The sequence below is a fragment of the Cannabis sativa genome, chromosome 6, assembly GCF_029168945.1.
Source record: "Cannabis sativa cultivar Pink pepper isolate KNU-18-1 chromosome 6, ASM2916894v1, whole genome shotgun sequence".
Classification (NCBI taxonomy): domain Eukaryota; kingdom Viridiplantae; phylum Streptophyta; class Magnoliopsida; order Rosales; family Cannabaceae; genus Cannabis; species Cannabis sativa.
In genome coordinates this window covers 19,249,173-19,263,778 of record NC_083606.1, presented here as the reverse complement: position 1 = coordinate 19,263,778, position 14,606 = coordinate 19,249,173, and the positions used below count along the sequence as shown (strand labels likewise).

At 29.2% G+C, this 14,606-nt stretch overlaps 1 protein-coding gene across 2 annotated transcripts; it reads right to left on the bottom strand.

Moving 5' to 3' along the window:
• Positions 1-472: 472 nt before the first annotated feature.
• Positions 473-3,105, bottom strand: LOC115694804 (zinc finger CCCH domain-containing protein 39). 2 transcript variants are annotated; one of them, XM_030621897.2, is made up of 2 exons: positions 1,608-3,105; positions 473-1,111 (listed from the first exon to the last, which is right to left on the bottom strand). In XM_030621897.2, exons 1-2 carry the CDS (start codon positions 2,401-2,403, stop codon positions 864-866), a joined length of 1,044 nt encoding a protein of 347 aa, XP_030477757.1. In that variant the 5' UTR covers positions 2,404-3,105; the 3' UTR covers positions 473-863. The 2 variants fall into 2 exon arrangements, with proteins under 2 accessions (XP_030477757.1, XP_030477756.1); XM_030621896.2 differs by having other exon boundaries at positions 1,587-3,104.
• Between the last annotated feature and the right edge of the window lie 11,501 nt (positions 3,106-14,606).

Sequence of the window (14,606 nt, the reverse complement as noted above, 5' to 3'; positions counted from 1 at the left end):
GAATTGATGTTGCGAATTTTCTATTTTCTCTTCAGATTGGTCCACGTGGTTCTATCCTCTTATTCCCTCGCACATTTTCATCACTGCTTTGCCTTCAAAGAAACTCTTCTAGCTACCCCCAACTCAGCTCTGCTTTTCTTGAAATCCTCGCATTCCTCTTATCACTTTATCAATTTTCACATTCTTATATGATGAAATTGCTTTGACGCCCTCACATTATTTTTATTCCTTACACTATTAATTAGTTTTGTTTAATTACTTTAAATATTAATAATATATTTATAATTTTTAAAACAAATTTAAATAAGTGTGAATTAGATCAGTTACTTTTGCATTTGCATATGTAAAATTCTAATCCTAATCTTGTTGCCAGTCATAATTAGGTTCCAGACTATTATTTTAGGTAATTGCTATCAATAAAATTGAATTATTTCTTCTACCACAAAAAAAAAATAAAGATAAAAGATAGAAATTGTTGCATTAAAACAACCTTATACCAAATTATGAAGAACAAGAGTATCCAATGTATTGCTTGGATAATCTAAAATGGTCAAAATCATTATCTATGAAGATCTCAGTGCGGACATGAACACTAACCTTGATTATCACACTTGCTATCGAAGACTCTTATTGGACACTTCCAGAACCAATATCTAGTTCAAAATTTGCAATCCTACTATATCTCACAAACCTTCAATAAGAAGAAATGCAAGGGAAAAGAATATAGCATCACTGTAAAGAAACAGAAAGCTAAATGAACTCAAAGCAAACAGCAGAAGAAGAAAAAATTAACACAAAAACTTTTCTTTTGGTACAAAATTTTTTAAAATTTCTAAACCAGAAAGAACATGATTTCCATTCCGTCAACTCTCTACTCTACTCGGTAGGTTGTGCACTAGCGGAAGATCATCAAGCCAGTCGCCATAAATTCGGTTGATCTTCTTCGGTCCTTTCCACTTCAACAGACACTTCTTACCCTGCACATCTTCATCAAAAGCAGCTGCAGTTGTTGCACTCGGAAGAGAATCAATAGCAACAGCATGAGGTTTTGACTGTAAGGAGCCAATATTCAGAGAGTCTGGTTCAACTCTTCCATTAGCCATTTGCAACTCTGATATTAATGATCACATTCAAATTAGAAACCACAAGCAGCTATCCAAAGGACAATCCAGAATTCTATAGAGAATAAGGGTTACAAAGTCATGTAACAACTCAACTTTAGTGATTCAATCAAACGAAACCTCTTTGGGAGAGGAGCCCTTTTGAGCATATTAAACTAAAAAAGTAACTTCTAAAACAATGTTGGATGTTTCGGTGTCGAGAAGATAACCACATTAAGGGTGACAAACTTTGAAGTTAATTGCGGACAAAAAAGGGATTTCATTTTATAAGAAATGGAGACATTCTAACTTGTTTCTCAATTTTAAAGACAATGGGCAGACATATCAATTCAGGTATCTATGCATGTACTTAAAATACGAAGTTGCATCATGTAAAATTCATTTCAAACAAACAAGTAATATAGAACAAAAAAAAAGGCAACTGCAGAAATTTAAAGAAGGCTAAAGGTGTAAAATATAACTTACTGTGTAAAGCAGACTGTGTACCTGCATACCCATGAGCAAAGTGACATTTCTCACCAAAAGGGCAGTGACCTGTTTGTTCCCATTTGTTACATAACTTTGTCTTCCAATACACTGGTTTCACAATCGCTCTTGATGAATCTGAAACAGAGTTCACAGCCCTATTATCATCTGAATTACTAGGCACATTTCCCTGATTAACCGGTGGTGGTGGTGGTGTGGTTCCAATGCTTATGGCTGAGCTCTCCCTAAATCTACCCAAATCATCCCTATACTTAGCAGGGTCCTCATGAAGAAAGTTACACCTATCACCATAAGGACACTCCTCCCCATTGTAAAACTTTTTGCAAAGCTTCATCCTGTGAATTATTTTCTGGTCATCTTCCCAATTCCCAGATGATGATCGATCCTCATTATCACGTTCACGTCCACCAACAAGTTCTTGCCAATTAGGAGGAGGTTGTCGCATGTCTTCTATTCCATGAGCAAAGTTGCAATTTTCACCGTTTCTACACAACCCCACTTTGAATTTGGCACATAAGCGGGTCTTGAAGAATATGTTACTGACACCCTTATTGACTGGAGCATTTGGTGGGATCATTCTAGTGTTCATAGGTGGAAAAGGTGAAGAATTGGATTGGCTTTCATCATCAGAATTTCTCGCTCTCTTGAATGGAGGAGGTTGTGGCTGCTGCTCAAATTCAGATTGTTGGTCTTCATTGTTCATTGAAAATTGAGGCCAACAATTAATGGCGTCCGTGCCACCAACATAAGCCGGTATAGGTTGCATAAATTGGGAACGAGAGTCAGGAAAACTCATGTTTCACAATCAGAATTTTAAATTTTATATATGATATTGATCACAGAAATAATCGAAGTTTAACTCTAATCAAGAACACTACGATTGAAACAGAATATAAAGGTAGGAACCCAGATTGCTATATCATATAAAAAAACACTCGAAAAATCAAAGACTGTGTTTGGAAGTTTAATGAATGATCAGAGAAAGATAGGGAAACCCCACATGAATATTTGGTGCAAAAAATCAAAATTGTCCACAAAAACGAAGAAAAACAAATGGGAAAGTGTGTGATGTATGAATTGAATTGTGTATATGAGAATATAAGGATCGGATATGTTTAAAAGAGAATGGAAGATTTGAGTGTATAAGCAAAGTTGAATTAGAATAAGAGTCAAATTAGGATATGAGTCAGAAACCCTAGCCGCCTTAGGGTAAGGAAACCCTAATAATAAGGAAGAGAAGAGAAGTTGGTGAGGAAAAGAAAGAAAGGGTAGAGAGAGAGAGAGAGAAAGAGAGTGCCGTCCTGGTGATTCTTGCAGCCAAGCCAAGCCAACAGAGGTGGAGCAATGGGAATGGGAATTGGAAAGGCTAAAGCCCTAAACCCTTGAAAAGCGTCAAAAACAAAAACCCCTGTAATCACGGGGTAATGGATGCCGACTCTTACTCTTCTTGACTCGGCTCGCCCACTTTTCACCTTTGCCCCCACAATCTCTTATATTTCATCTTTCTTTCATGGGCCATCTCCCACAAATTGTAAAAATACCACAACTCGGATTTTTGTTTACAACGAAAATGCCTCCAAATATATAGACTAATTAGGTAAAAAAATAAAAAAAATAAATAATAAAAAAAATAGTCAAATATAATAAATTAGAGTAATTTACAGTATAAATATCTAAGTTTAACTTTTAGTTGCAAATAAATATGTAATTAAAATTTTCCCATAATTAATGTAATTTTTACATAATTAAGTTTAATTTTTAGTGGTAATAATACTTAAGTTATAATTTTGGAACTTCTGTAAGTACTTAATTGTTAAGTAAAGGGTTGAGATACAAAATGAGCCTAAATTTAGAAATTAAGTTGGCATTTGATAATACTTTTTTAATTAGTTTTTCTGATTTTAAAATTAAAAAAGTAAAATTATTTTTCAAAAATATTTTCTATAAAACTGTTTTTATTTTTTAATTTTTTATTTGAGAATCAAAATTTTAAAAACAAAATAAATCACTTTCAATATTTTTTCAAACAGTTTTTTTTCTTAATGAATATTTTAGACTCCAACTAGACCCGGACCCAAATCCCTCCACGGTCCTGGCGTTGAACCAAGCCTCTGACCCAAACCCGAATCCCACCCCAGACCTAAACTCGACTGAAATAAAATTAAAAAATAAAAATAAAAATAAACTTTACAGAACACACTTTTGTATTCTGTTTTTCAAATTAAAAAAAAAAAGTGGTTACAGAATACATGACGCATTTTTATTTTTTTAAAACAAAATTTTACTTTTATTTTATGATTAAAAAATTAGAAAACAAAAGTGTTACCAAACGGCACCTAAGTTAGTAAATGTCTATTATTTAAAAATAGCCAAATATAATAAATTAGCTAATAAAAATTATAAAAATATATTTACTACATATTAATTTTTTTAAAATATATATATAATAATTAAATTAATGTATATAGTTTTTGTAGTATTGAATAATAATATATTATAATAAAAGTAAATAAATATATTAGATTATTAAATATATACAACAATAAATATCGTATCACTGAAAATTAATATACTATAATAATAAAATTATATACCACAAAAAAATTATACCAATACTAAATTAATACTCAAAAAGTATATAATTATACTAACAAATTATATGTACCACTATTAAACTACATATACATACCAAATTTTTTTTATATAATCCTTATATATAATAAAATAGAAACTAAATATCATCTTAAATAAATGATATACTAAACATAATAAAAATCATATACCATACAATAAAATATGTATACCTACAATAAAAAGTAAAACAAAATAATATAATATTATTAAAAATAAATTGTATATACCATATTAACAAAATTATATACAACCATAAAATAATTTCACCGTAGTTACAAAATTATATATCACATTTATATATAATAAAATAAAAACTAAACATGCATATGCATGATTTAAAATAAAATAATATACTATACAATAAAACTTATATATCATATAACAAACATATATACCTTACAATAGAATTATATATATATATATAATAACAACAAATAAAAATAAAAATATATAGCATGCTAATAAAATTATATGTCACGTCAATAAAAGTACAATAGAAAATAGAACTTAAATATTATTTTTAAAAAAATGATATACCATATAACAACAAATGCATATATAATTCACCAACATATATATACTGCTAATAATAAAAAAAATATATATATATATATTACTAATTTATATATATATATATCATATACTAACTAAATTATATACCACAATTAAAATATATATACCATGACAATAAAATTATATACCACCATTGTATATAATAAAATAGAAACTAAGTAAATATTATTTAAAATAAAATGTATCATACAATTAAAATATATTAAAATAATAATTAAATATATGTAGCATGCCAATAAAAATATATGCATACATTAAAATATTTGTATTATGCTATATATAATACATAGCAAAATAAAAAATAAATATCATCTAAGAATAATAATATATCATACAACAAAATAGAAATATATTGTACAATAAAATCTATATACCAATAACCCACAACAACCCATAAAAATTTTAAAAAAATTGATATAACTTTAAAATAAATTTTTTTTAACAAAACTAATATGCATATACCATAATCTTTAAGTAATTTGCTTCTAATTCTAAAAAAATATGAAAAAAAATTATTGATTTTTTTATGTGGCAAAAAATAATATAAATAATAAATAGTGTAAAATGAATATTTCTCTGCAAGTTTTGAAATGAGGATATTTACTTACATAGTGTTATGATTTGGGCTCATTTGTTATAATTTTCCTTAAGTAAATTGTCACGTAGTAATTCTTGATTAGTTCAGGTCATTAAATTTTTATTTTTTTAAAAAAAAAGATAGATTAAATATACCAATAAGAAAATACACGTGGATAATGTATTTGCACCTCATCGCGCCACATCAAAAGCAAACCACATCTCAACCCCACTCTGTCAACAGTCTAGAGGTTCTCAAAATGCAACACACTACTCACCCTCTCACCTTGAGTACGCGTCAATTTACTCTCCGTTAGAAAAATAATGCTCGGTCCGACATCTCAAACATGGGATTGTAATGCCCGTAATATCCAGGGATTCTTAAATCCCTGGACATTCAAGCTAACCATTTTCATTGTGCTCGACGGCCTTGAATCCTAAGGCTCGCCGCTTAATTAGTTTCAGAAAGAGATGAGAAATCTATATTAGTAGAAATACTCACCTCAAAATTGGTATTTTTTCCTGACTCCATTTTCTCCATTGCATCCGTAACTCCAAACAACATTTCACCTTCTTCTAGTGGCCTTAAAGTTCCATCTACCCCCCATTATAATTTTCCTTCCTTCGTCCCTTTGACCACTCGCAACGTGAGACCCCAAAAACTCGTTCTTGGCCACATTTCTTACTTTATTTTTAATCGAGATTTTCTTCCTCTGCTTTTGCTTAGCCAACTCCCCTGGTGATTTCGCAACATTAGCTCCCTGTGCAAAGTTTCCAAGCTCTTCATGAATCTCACAACCCAGAAAAATGGCTTTACTTTTATTAATATTGCACTTACCCCTCTCATCTCCTTCACTCCTCCAATTATCATAATTTTTCCTTTTTTCAGATGCCCTCCACTTAGATCGTCTTCAACTACCTGCTTGGTCAACTCTCGACCTTCACCAATGCCTCGAGATTCCTTCTTATTATCAGTAATGAGAAACCCATCTTTGTAACTTAGAGAAGAACCAATTGTTGAATTTGTGTTGCCCAGTTGTGGAGAGGAGTCTCCCTTTTGCAGCCCATTTAAATGATCATTGGGTTGTCTACTATTATCCCATGTTTGTATTTTGAATGGTTGGGCCCCCATCCTTAAGCCCAATTCTCACCTAACCCATAATATCTTTAATCCCCACATGATCACCCTTATGCCCACTACCTTATGCCACATCATCAAAACTCCCATGTTCAATAACTGTTTCATCCCCAACTTCCCCTTGTTTTTCTGCTTCTTGCCGGACTATCTCCTGCCAGTTACTGTTACCTGATGCTTCTCTCATTACCTCCACCTCTACTTCACTTCTTTCTCCACATCCAGTCATGAATTCCACCCTTCTTGCTTTTGTCCTACTTCTCACTAGAAACACTGCATACGCTTCAAAACATGTTGGGGTAGGATCGTCTTCCTTCAGCCAAACACCATATTTCGACACCCCTATTCCATCTCTCCCTCGTTCCATTAACTGCATTTTCTCACAATCCTTTTGTTCATATCCCCACCATCCATAATTGAAGCATAACATAGGTAAACGATCAAACTTTAGATGAACCCAATGTTCCTCACCGACTATCTTGATAAATTTACCCACAAATATACTTGTATCAACTAGAAAAGCTATTCTTGCATGAACATATCCATTGAACATCACCTGCTGAGGACTACTCTATCAGATATCTCCCACCACCCTTGTCATTTTTTCCGTCCGCTGGACATTAGCTAAAGTAAAGGATTTTATCAAAAATCCCCAAATTCTAACCCAACAACGTACAGTCTCTAGATTAACATATTTCCACTATCCCGTGGTTAACTAGTCTTCTACTATCAACAAACCACCCCCATACAACCAAGGCTGCTTATCAAGAATCATTCTAGCATCTTTATGATTCTTAAACGATAGTTTATAAATGTATGATCCCCCTATTTCTCCAAAAATTTTACTTTCCAATTCAATACCAATTTCCACATACGCCCAAAGACAGTCTTCAAAAAGTTTCCATTAACGGACCGCCTTGAAATCACTCTTCCAATTAAAGACTTTTCAATAAATTGTATTGATTCCTCCTCATTAACCTCCCAATCTTCTTCGGTCTACATAGTTATATTATTTGCTCTATTTACAATATCCTCTATTACTTGCCCAGTATCTATGAACACCATTAAACCAAGCCACAAGATCCTAACCTTACGAAAGAGTCCTTCAGACCATATAAGTCTACAAGGTCACTCTAACCATTTATTTTTTTATAATTTTTAACTATCGGGTATTTAATATCTAGGTTATTTAAATATATATATATAATATTATTTATAAATTTCTAATAAGTAAAATGATATAATATTATAATAAATTTTATTTTTCTAAGTTATGATTTATAAATAATAAATTATATCATAAAATAACTAATTTATAAATTTGAAATTATTATATTTAGGATATGTATGAAAATATTTAGGTTAATTTTAAATTTATTATTATTTAATTTATATATAAGATAATTTTAATATAATATTTCAAATTAAAAAGGATAATAATATCTTTCAATTTAAAATATATCTAATATTAAAATATCTAATCTTATTATTAAATAATTTGAAAGTTTTAAAAAATTAACAATTTTTAAAAATCTCACCATAATTTAAATATAAAGTAACCAAGTTTTAAATTTAAACTTCAAACTATCAAAAAAAAAAAATAATAACCTATTAAAATAATTAAAAATATAATTAATTTTAAAATTTGATATTTAGATTCAAATATTAAAATTAATATTTTATATTAATATTTTGGATTTTAAAATGGAAAAATTCAAAATTTGGTGAAAAAATCACCAAAAATTGATTTTTTGGGGTGAAAAATTTTCACCCCTCACCGAGAAACAAGCTGCACGTAGCCATCGTACGCGCGCAGAGGAGGGACCTGCAGGGTCCCTGACCGAGAATCCTCAGCGCCTTGTAGGGTCCTGGGTGAGGATCGTGTTTAAACTAGGCGAGTGATCGAGCTTTAGACAAAAGTTGTTTGAATTCCGCACACGTAAGGCCTCCTTGTCTGAGGTCTGGTGCGGATGGAGCACCATGCTCGACACCCAATGGACCAAAAATTTCAAATCCTCATATCTCACTCATTTTTAATCATAATCGAGTTCCGTAAAAATCAAACTTGCTTAATTTTTCACAAGAAATCCAAATAACTTATTTCCAGAATGAGAATAAAATTATTTTTCAAAGAAAATTTTTAATTTACAAATATTCATCAATTAAGTACATAAACTAACATGAACACATCTAAATCTCAAAATTATCGTTTTTAATCCATATTTCATGAAAGTAAATTATTACCATGGCTCTGATACTAGTTATTGGAAATTATTTTACCAGGATCTAGATTTACTAATGTGTATGTTGATTATAATTCTATAATTTAACACTCTAAATATGAATTTCCTAAAATAATAAAATAACCACATAAAAGATTAAGAAATCCTTACATTGATGACAGCAGAATAATAATAACTCCTTCCATTTAAATCTCTAGCCCTTGATTCATTTCTTTAGCAGAGCATTATCAAGATTTAAACATGAATATTCTCTCCTTTAGTTTGGTTAGACATAGTCTTCCACACTATGCTAGGTATTACTTTGAGATGAGTGGGCATACTCTCAATCACCATGTGATTTGAATTATTTAGTAAAAATGAAGAATAACTTTTGAAATCGGAAGAAGAAGAAGCTCTCTCTTTATTTTCTAGTTGTCTGACAAAAGAGATTGAAGTCAATTAAGAAAACTAGAGCCATCCTATTCTATTTATAGGATTCCTTCTAGGGTTAGGCTTATAATTTAAATAGAATTAAAAAGGACAAATAATAGCTTTATTGGACTTAAGTGGCCGGCCATATTATGGGCCTCACTAGTTTTAATTTTGCCATTTATTTAACTCGTTTTTCTTTTCACAAATGTCATATTTTAATTCTAACTTTATAAATATAAATTCTATCTATTTAATAATTATAATTAATTATCAAATAAAATTATTATTATTTACTAATTAGACCTTGCAAAGTCTCTTAATTAACAAATAAACTAAATCCTCTTTTCTTCTCAAATAAGCTCTTCCTTGGTGAAAATTCACAAACAAGACATAGTCTTATTTAGAATTCTAATTGATTAATTACGAATTAATTGAGACTACAAAATAATATTATTCCAGTTAGTGTGGGGACCATGGCCCTATTTAATCAAGCTTCCAATAAATAGATCCGAAATTTACCAAGTAAATTTCTTAACTTATTAATTCCTCCTGACTTCATTATAGATTTGGAATTGAACTCTTAATTATATAGAATGCTCTATTACCAAAAATAGATGCAATTTGCATTACCCATTGTTTCAATACAAATAGTCAAAGATCCTCTATAGATTATCTACATCGAGTAGGGACAAATTTACCGTTCTACCCTTCAATGTATTTTATCCTTAAAACACTTAGCAAATTATAAATGATATTTCAGTAAACTAATATAATTACTGAAATGAGATCTCAATCATTTATCGCGTTAAGCCAAGCTCAAAGGAAATCATCGTTTCACTTCTATAAGTTATAGAAGCTAGAAATTGTTGGGTTTTGTGCCCTAAATAAAACCTTTTACAATCTGATTAGTTATCAATATAAGAAATTTGAAGTGATTAATGTTTGCATGAATTTTACATGCTAACGGTTTAATATGTTTGTTACATTTACACACAAAATCAGTTAAATCGAGATCATATGTTTATTCACAATTACAGTATCATCAACACAGTGGAATGTGATTGTGATCATATGAATCAAAAGACCTAGTCCTTGTTTCATCAGTGTTTTGGATTTACACTAATGTGATAATCGGCGATGATGTGTACTTACACTTGGAGTAAGTGTTATGTTCTTTCCAGGACATTAGTAAAGTATACTAGTTTCGAATGTATGGAGTATACATTAGACTGAACCGATATTGCAACTTAGTTAAGATATTATAAACTTACCGTTATATCTTTCCAAGTCAATATCAGTAGTTGATCTTAAGATTAAAAGAATCTAAATCCTGATATGCTTAGGCTCAACTCATGAGTACTATTCATGTTCTTTGATTTATTAGTTAAGCCTACTTTTGGGTCAGGGTGATACGTATATTTTGGGAACATGATAGTATGATTGAGTGGGAGTGCTGAACATAAATATGGAATCTATAGCTTCTACTGGTGTATAGAAGTCAAGTGATGATTCCCTTCGAGCTTAGTAAATAGAAGTAAATGGATGAGCTCTTGTTTAAGTGACTAATTCTTAGATCACTAAATACCATTTACAGGTAGCTAACTATTTTAAGGGGCAAAATACATTGAGGGGTGAGAACGGTAAAATTATCCCATCTCGATGTAAATCATCTATATAGAGGATCTTTGATCACAATAAGATTATAACAATGGTTAAATGAGATAGCATATCTATATCGTGGAACATATAATATGCTCTCTATAAGTCTGAGAGTGCAATTCTAAGTTCTAAGAGTGGATTCAACGAAGAATTAATTAGTAGGAATTTACTTGGTAAATTCGATTCACTTATTTGAAGCTCAGCATATAGATCCATGGTCCCCATTCTAGTTGAGAACATACTGCTTGTAAGACTCAATAATTGATTTGTGATTAATCAATTATAATTCTAAAGTTAGACTATGTCTAATTTGTGAATTTTCACTAAGCAGGGTCGAAATTGTAAAGAAAAGAGATTCTAGGTTTATTTATTTATTAATGGACTTTATATGTCTAGTTAATAATTAAATTAAATGACAATATTATTTAATAATCTATTTTAGTTATTAAATAATTAGTTTTGGCATTTAAATAGTTAGAATTGGAAAATTGGCGTTTTTGAGAAAATAGAAATAAAATTTGTTAAAACTGCAAAATCAAGTGGGCCCATTATCTACACCTTGGCCGGCCACTTATTTAGGTTTTTTAAATTGATATTTTCATTATTTTAATGCCAAATAATTCCTAACCTAAACCTAGTAGTTGCCTATAAATAGAAAGTGATGGCTCAGTCAAACATAAGTTTTGAATAACCTTTTCTGTCAGAAAATTCTCTCTTCAGAAAAACTGAGCCTTCCCTTTTCTATACCTTGGCCAAAACCTCTCTCTCTTCTCTTCTTCTATATTTCGAACCCTAGTGAAAGAGTAAGTGCCCACACACAGCAAGTGGTAACTCAATCATAGATTGGAAGACTGTGAAGGATCAAACTCAAAGAGAAGGACATTCGGGCTCAGATCTTGATAATACTCTGCGACAGAAAGGATAAAAGGGTTAGAGATCTGAGTGGAAGGAGACATTAATTCCGCTACATCAATGTAAGGTTTTCTTAACTTTATATGTGTTTATTTTATCGTTTTAGAATGTTCATATTTAGGGTGTTAAACAACATACTTGTGAGTAGATCTAAGATCCTGGTAAAATAAATTCCAACAACTGGTATCAGAGCCATGGTAATTGATTTGCTTGCAAGAAATTTGGACTTTAAAACGATTATTTGTTATTTGGATGGTTTCATGTTGTATTGAGTGTTATATGATGATTGATTGATGTTTGTGAATTTTCGTGAAAAATAAATGAAATTTTGTTTCTGAAATTATTTTTATTGGATAGTATGGAAAAAATTAAGCAAGTTACTTTTTTACAGAACTCAATTTCGATTTAATTTGAATTAGTTATGATTTTTTGAAGATTCGAAAAAAGATAGGGATGCTGCATCACCCACGCGCGCGCGGAACCGAGTGCACCTCGGTCACACGCGTGTTCGGACAACATTTTGTCCGAGCAATACGCGCGGGTGTCTTAAGACACCCCCTCCGCGCGTGGAAATCCTGCGTGACACCCCTTGCGCCGAGGTTTCTCGGCAGGCTCCCACCATGCGCGCGCGGACGTGTATGCAATGCATACCGTCCGTACAGCTCGCAATTTTTTCGTTTTTCTTCGTTTTTTCATGCTTTTTCATGGATTTAACTTCCGATTTTTTGTGTAGTTTTGTATTTAGACATTTACTATTCCTATTTCAATTCTAATTATCATAATTAAATTATTTAATAGTTCTTTTTTAATTTAGATAATGATATTAATGTAATTTGAATTTAAAAAAAATTAGTAAATATCTATCTTTTTGCTTAATTATCTATCTTATTTTTAAATTTGATTATATCTTATCTTATTTTTAAATTTAAGGTCAGATATTAATTTTTTTAAATTAATTTTTTTTAAAATTATTTGACCTTATTTAAATTTAAAATAAGATAACTATAATCATGTAATTTTAAATAGATGTAAGATATTTTGCTAACTTTTAAATTTTGTTATTTTATTTATTTAAATTAAATTTAAAATCTGAAAAAGATATTTAATTTATCTTTTTTTTTTAAAAAAAATTTTATTTATAAAATAACATTTAATTTTTAAAAGTAGTTAGCAAATTTTAAAATGATATTTAGGTTAGTTGAAACCTAATTTTCAAAATTGTAGGTTTAATTTTAAATATTTATTTTAAATAATTTCGAAATTAAATTTATATTATTTTATTTTTTATTTTTGAAAATAAATAATTTTTTTATTTTTTCGAAAAATTAAATATTAATTTTATTTATTTAATTAATTTATTTAAAATTAAATAAATCCTACTTCCAACTATCCAGCTAACCTTGTTGCAGGAGTATATGGTTTTAGCTTGTTTGTAAGTTTTCAAAACCTATTATTACTTGATTGGAAATAGCCATGGTTAACTTGTTGACAGATCTAATGATCTGATTTTAACTCATGGCTCCCTTGGTCAAGTTAATAATTTGTAACAGGTAAATTTTACAATCTTCTTTCATCTATGTATGACCTAGCAACATGATAGGACCCATCCAAATGTGTGCCTGTGTGAGCCTATATGTTTATTTTATTATATAGATGCATATAGGTTGTTGCTAAATAAAATGTCACACCATGATAGATTTTATTTAGGTCCATTTAGTTTTTGGACCTATTCAATTAATAACAGTTATTTATTTTAAGGTTAAATTCCTCTCTTTTGGGCCTTGTGTGAGAGTTGGGAGCCATAGAAGTGGGTACGACATACTGAACCCAGCACCCCCTCACATGAACTACCCCAATTGTGAAGGCCCATTTGCCTGATTTGAATAACTGTACTAGGTTTATTATATTAGTTTGACCTAATAAAATTGAATTAGCAACATAATTAACTTTTAAAATATATGAAAATTTATTTTCATTTTAATATTTTAAAGTTAATTTTAAGAAAAACACTTTTAGTTTTAGATATTATTTCTAGACAAACTATTTGTACTTTTCTTGTATTTAATTAAATAAAGAATTTTAACTAACTAGATTCTTTCTGGAGCTTAATTAATTAAATATTCATATTTAAGTTATAAATTAGTTATTTTAACTGAATTTTAATATCTAACTTAAATTTGAATATTTTATTTAAATTCAAAATCAAGTTGAGGAATCCTAGGCATTAGTTATTAAAGATTCTTAAGATATTTTTTTTAAGTTAGTTTTTAAACTTAAAATGGAATATTTTTCAAATTAAGTGGTTACAACTTAATTTTTGATATTTAATTAAATTTAAATTTGAAAATATTTAAGTTTTAGATTTTTTTTTACAACTTAAATTAGATATTTTTTAATTTTTTGTTGAAAAGATACTTAGTCAAATAAGATATTTTCTAGATAGTTATTTCTACACTACTTATTATTTCTAATATTTAAATAGGAAAATATTATACATTGTGAAATTAATTATTTATATAATTAATTTTGGTCCAATTTTTATTTTTCCTATTATTAAACTAGAAATTAATAATTAAGCCTTCACTACTCTTAATTATTTATTTCTTAAATTTAATACATTTAATTAAATTGAAAAATTAAATATCTAAGGTGATTTTCATCATGATACTTAAATATTTATTTTTCACGACACTTAATTAAATAGAAAATTATTTTTAGGTTGAAATTTAATTTTTCAACTTAAATTTAAATAATTTTTAAAATATATTTTTCTTTATTTTGTTGATCACTTTCGAAAAATTGCATTTTAATTATGCAATATTTTTGAATTTTTCTTGAAAAATAGATTGAGTTGTA

What these genes read in the sequence shown, in the direction of transcription:
- LOC115694804 (XM_030621896.2), bottom strand. Translation starts at nt 2,403, where the DNA reads ATGAGTTTTCCTGACTCTCGTTCCCAATTTATGCAACCTATACCGGCT. An exon ending in TACACAGTCTGCTTTACACA is followed by an intron (nt 1,112 to 1,586) that starts GTAAGTTATATT and finishes CATTAATATCAG; the next exon opens with AGTTGCAAATGGCTAATGGA.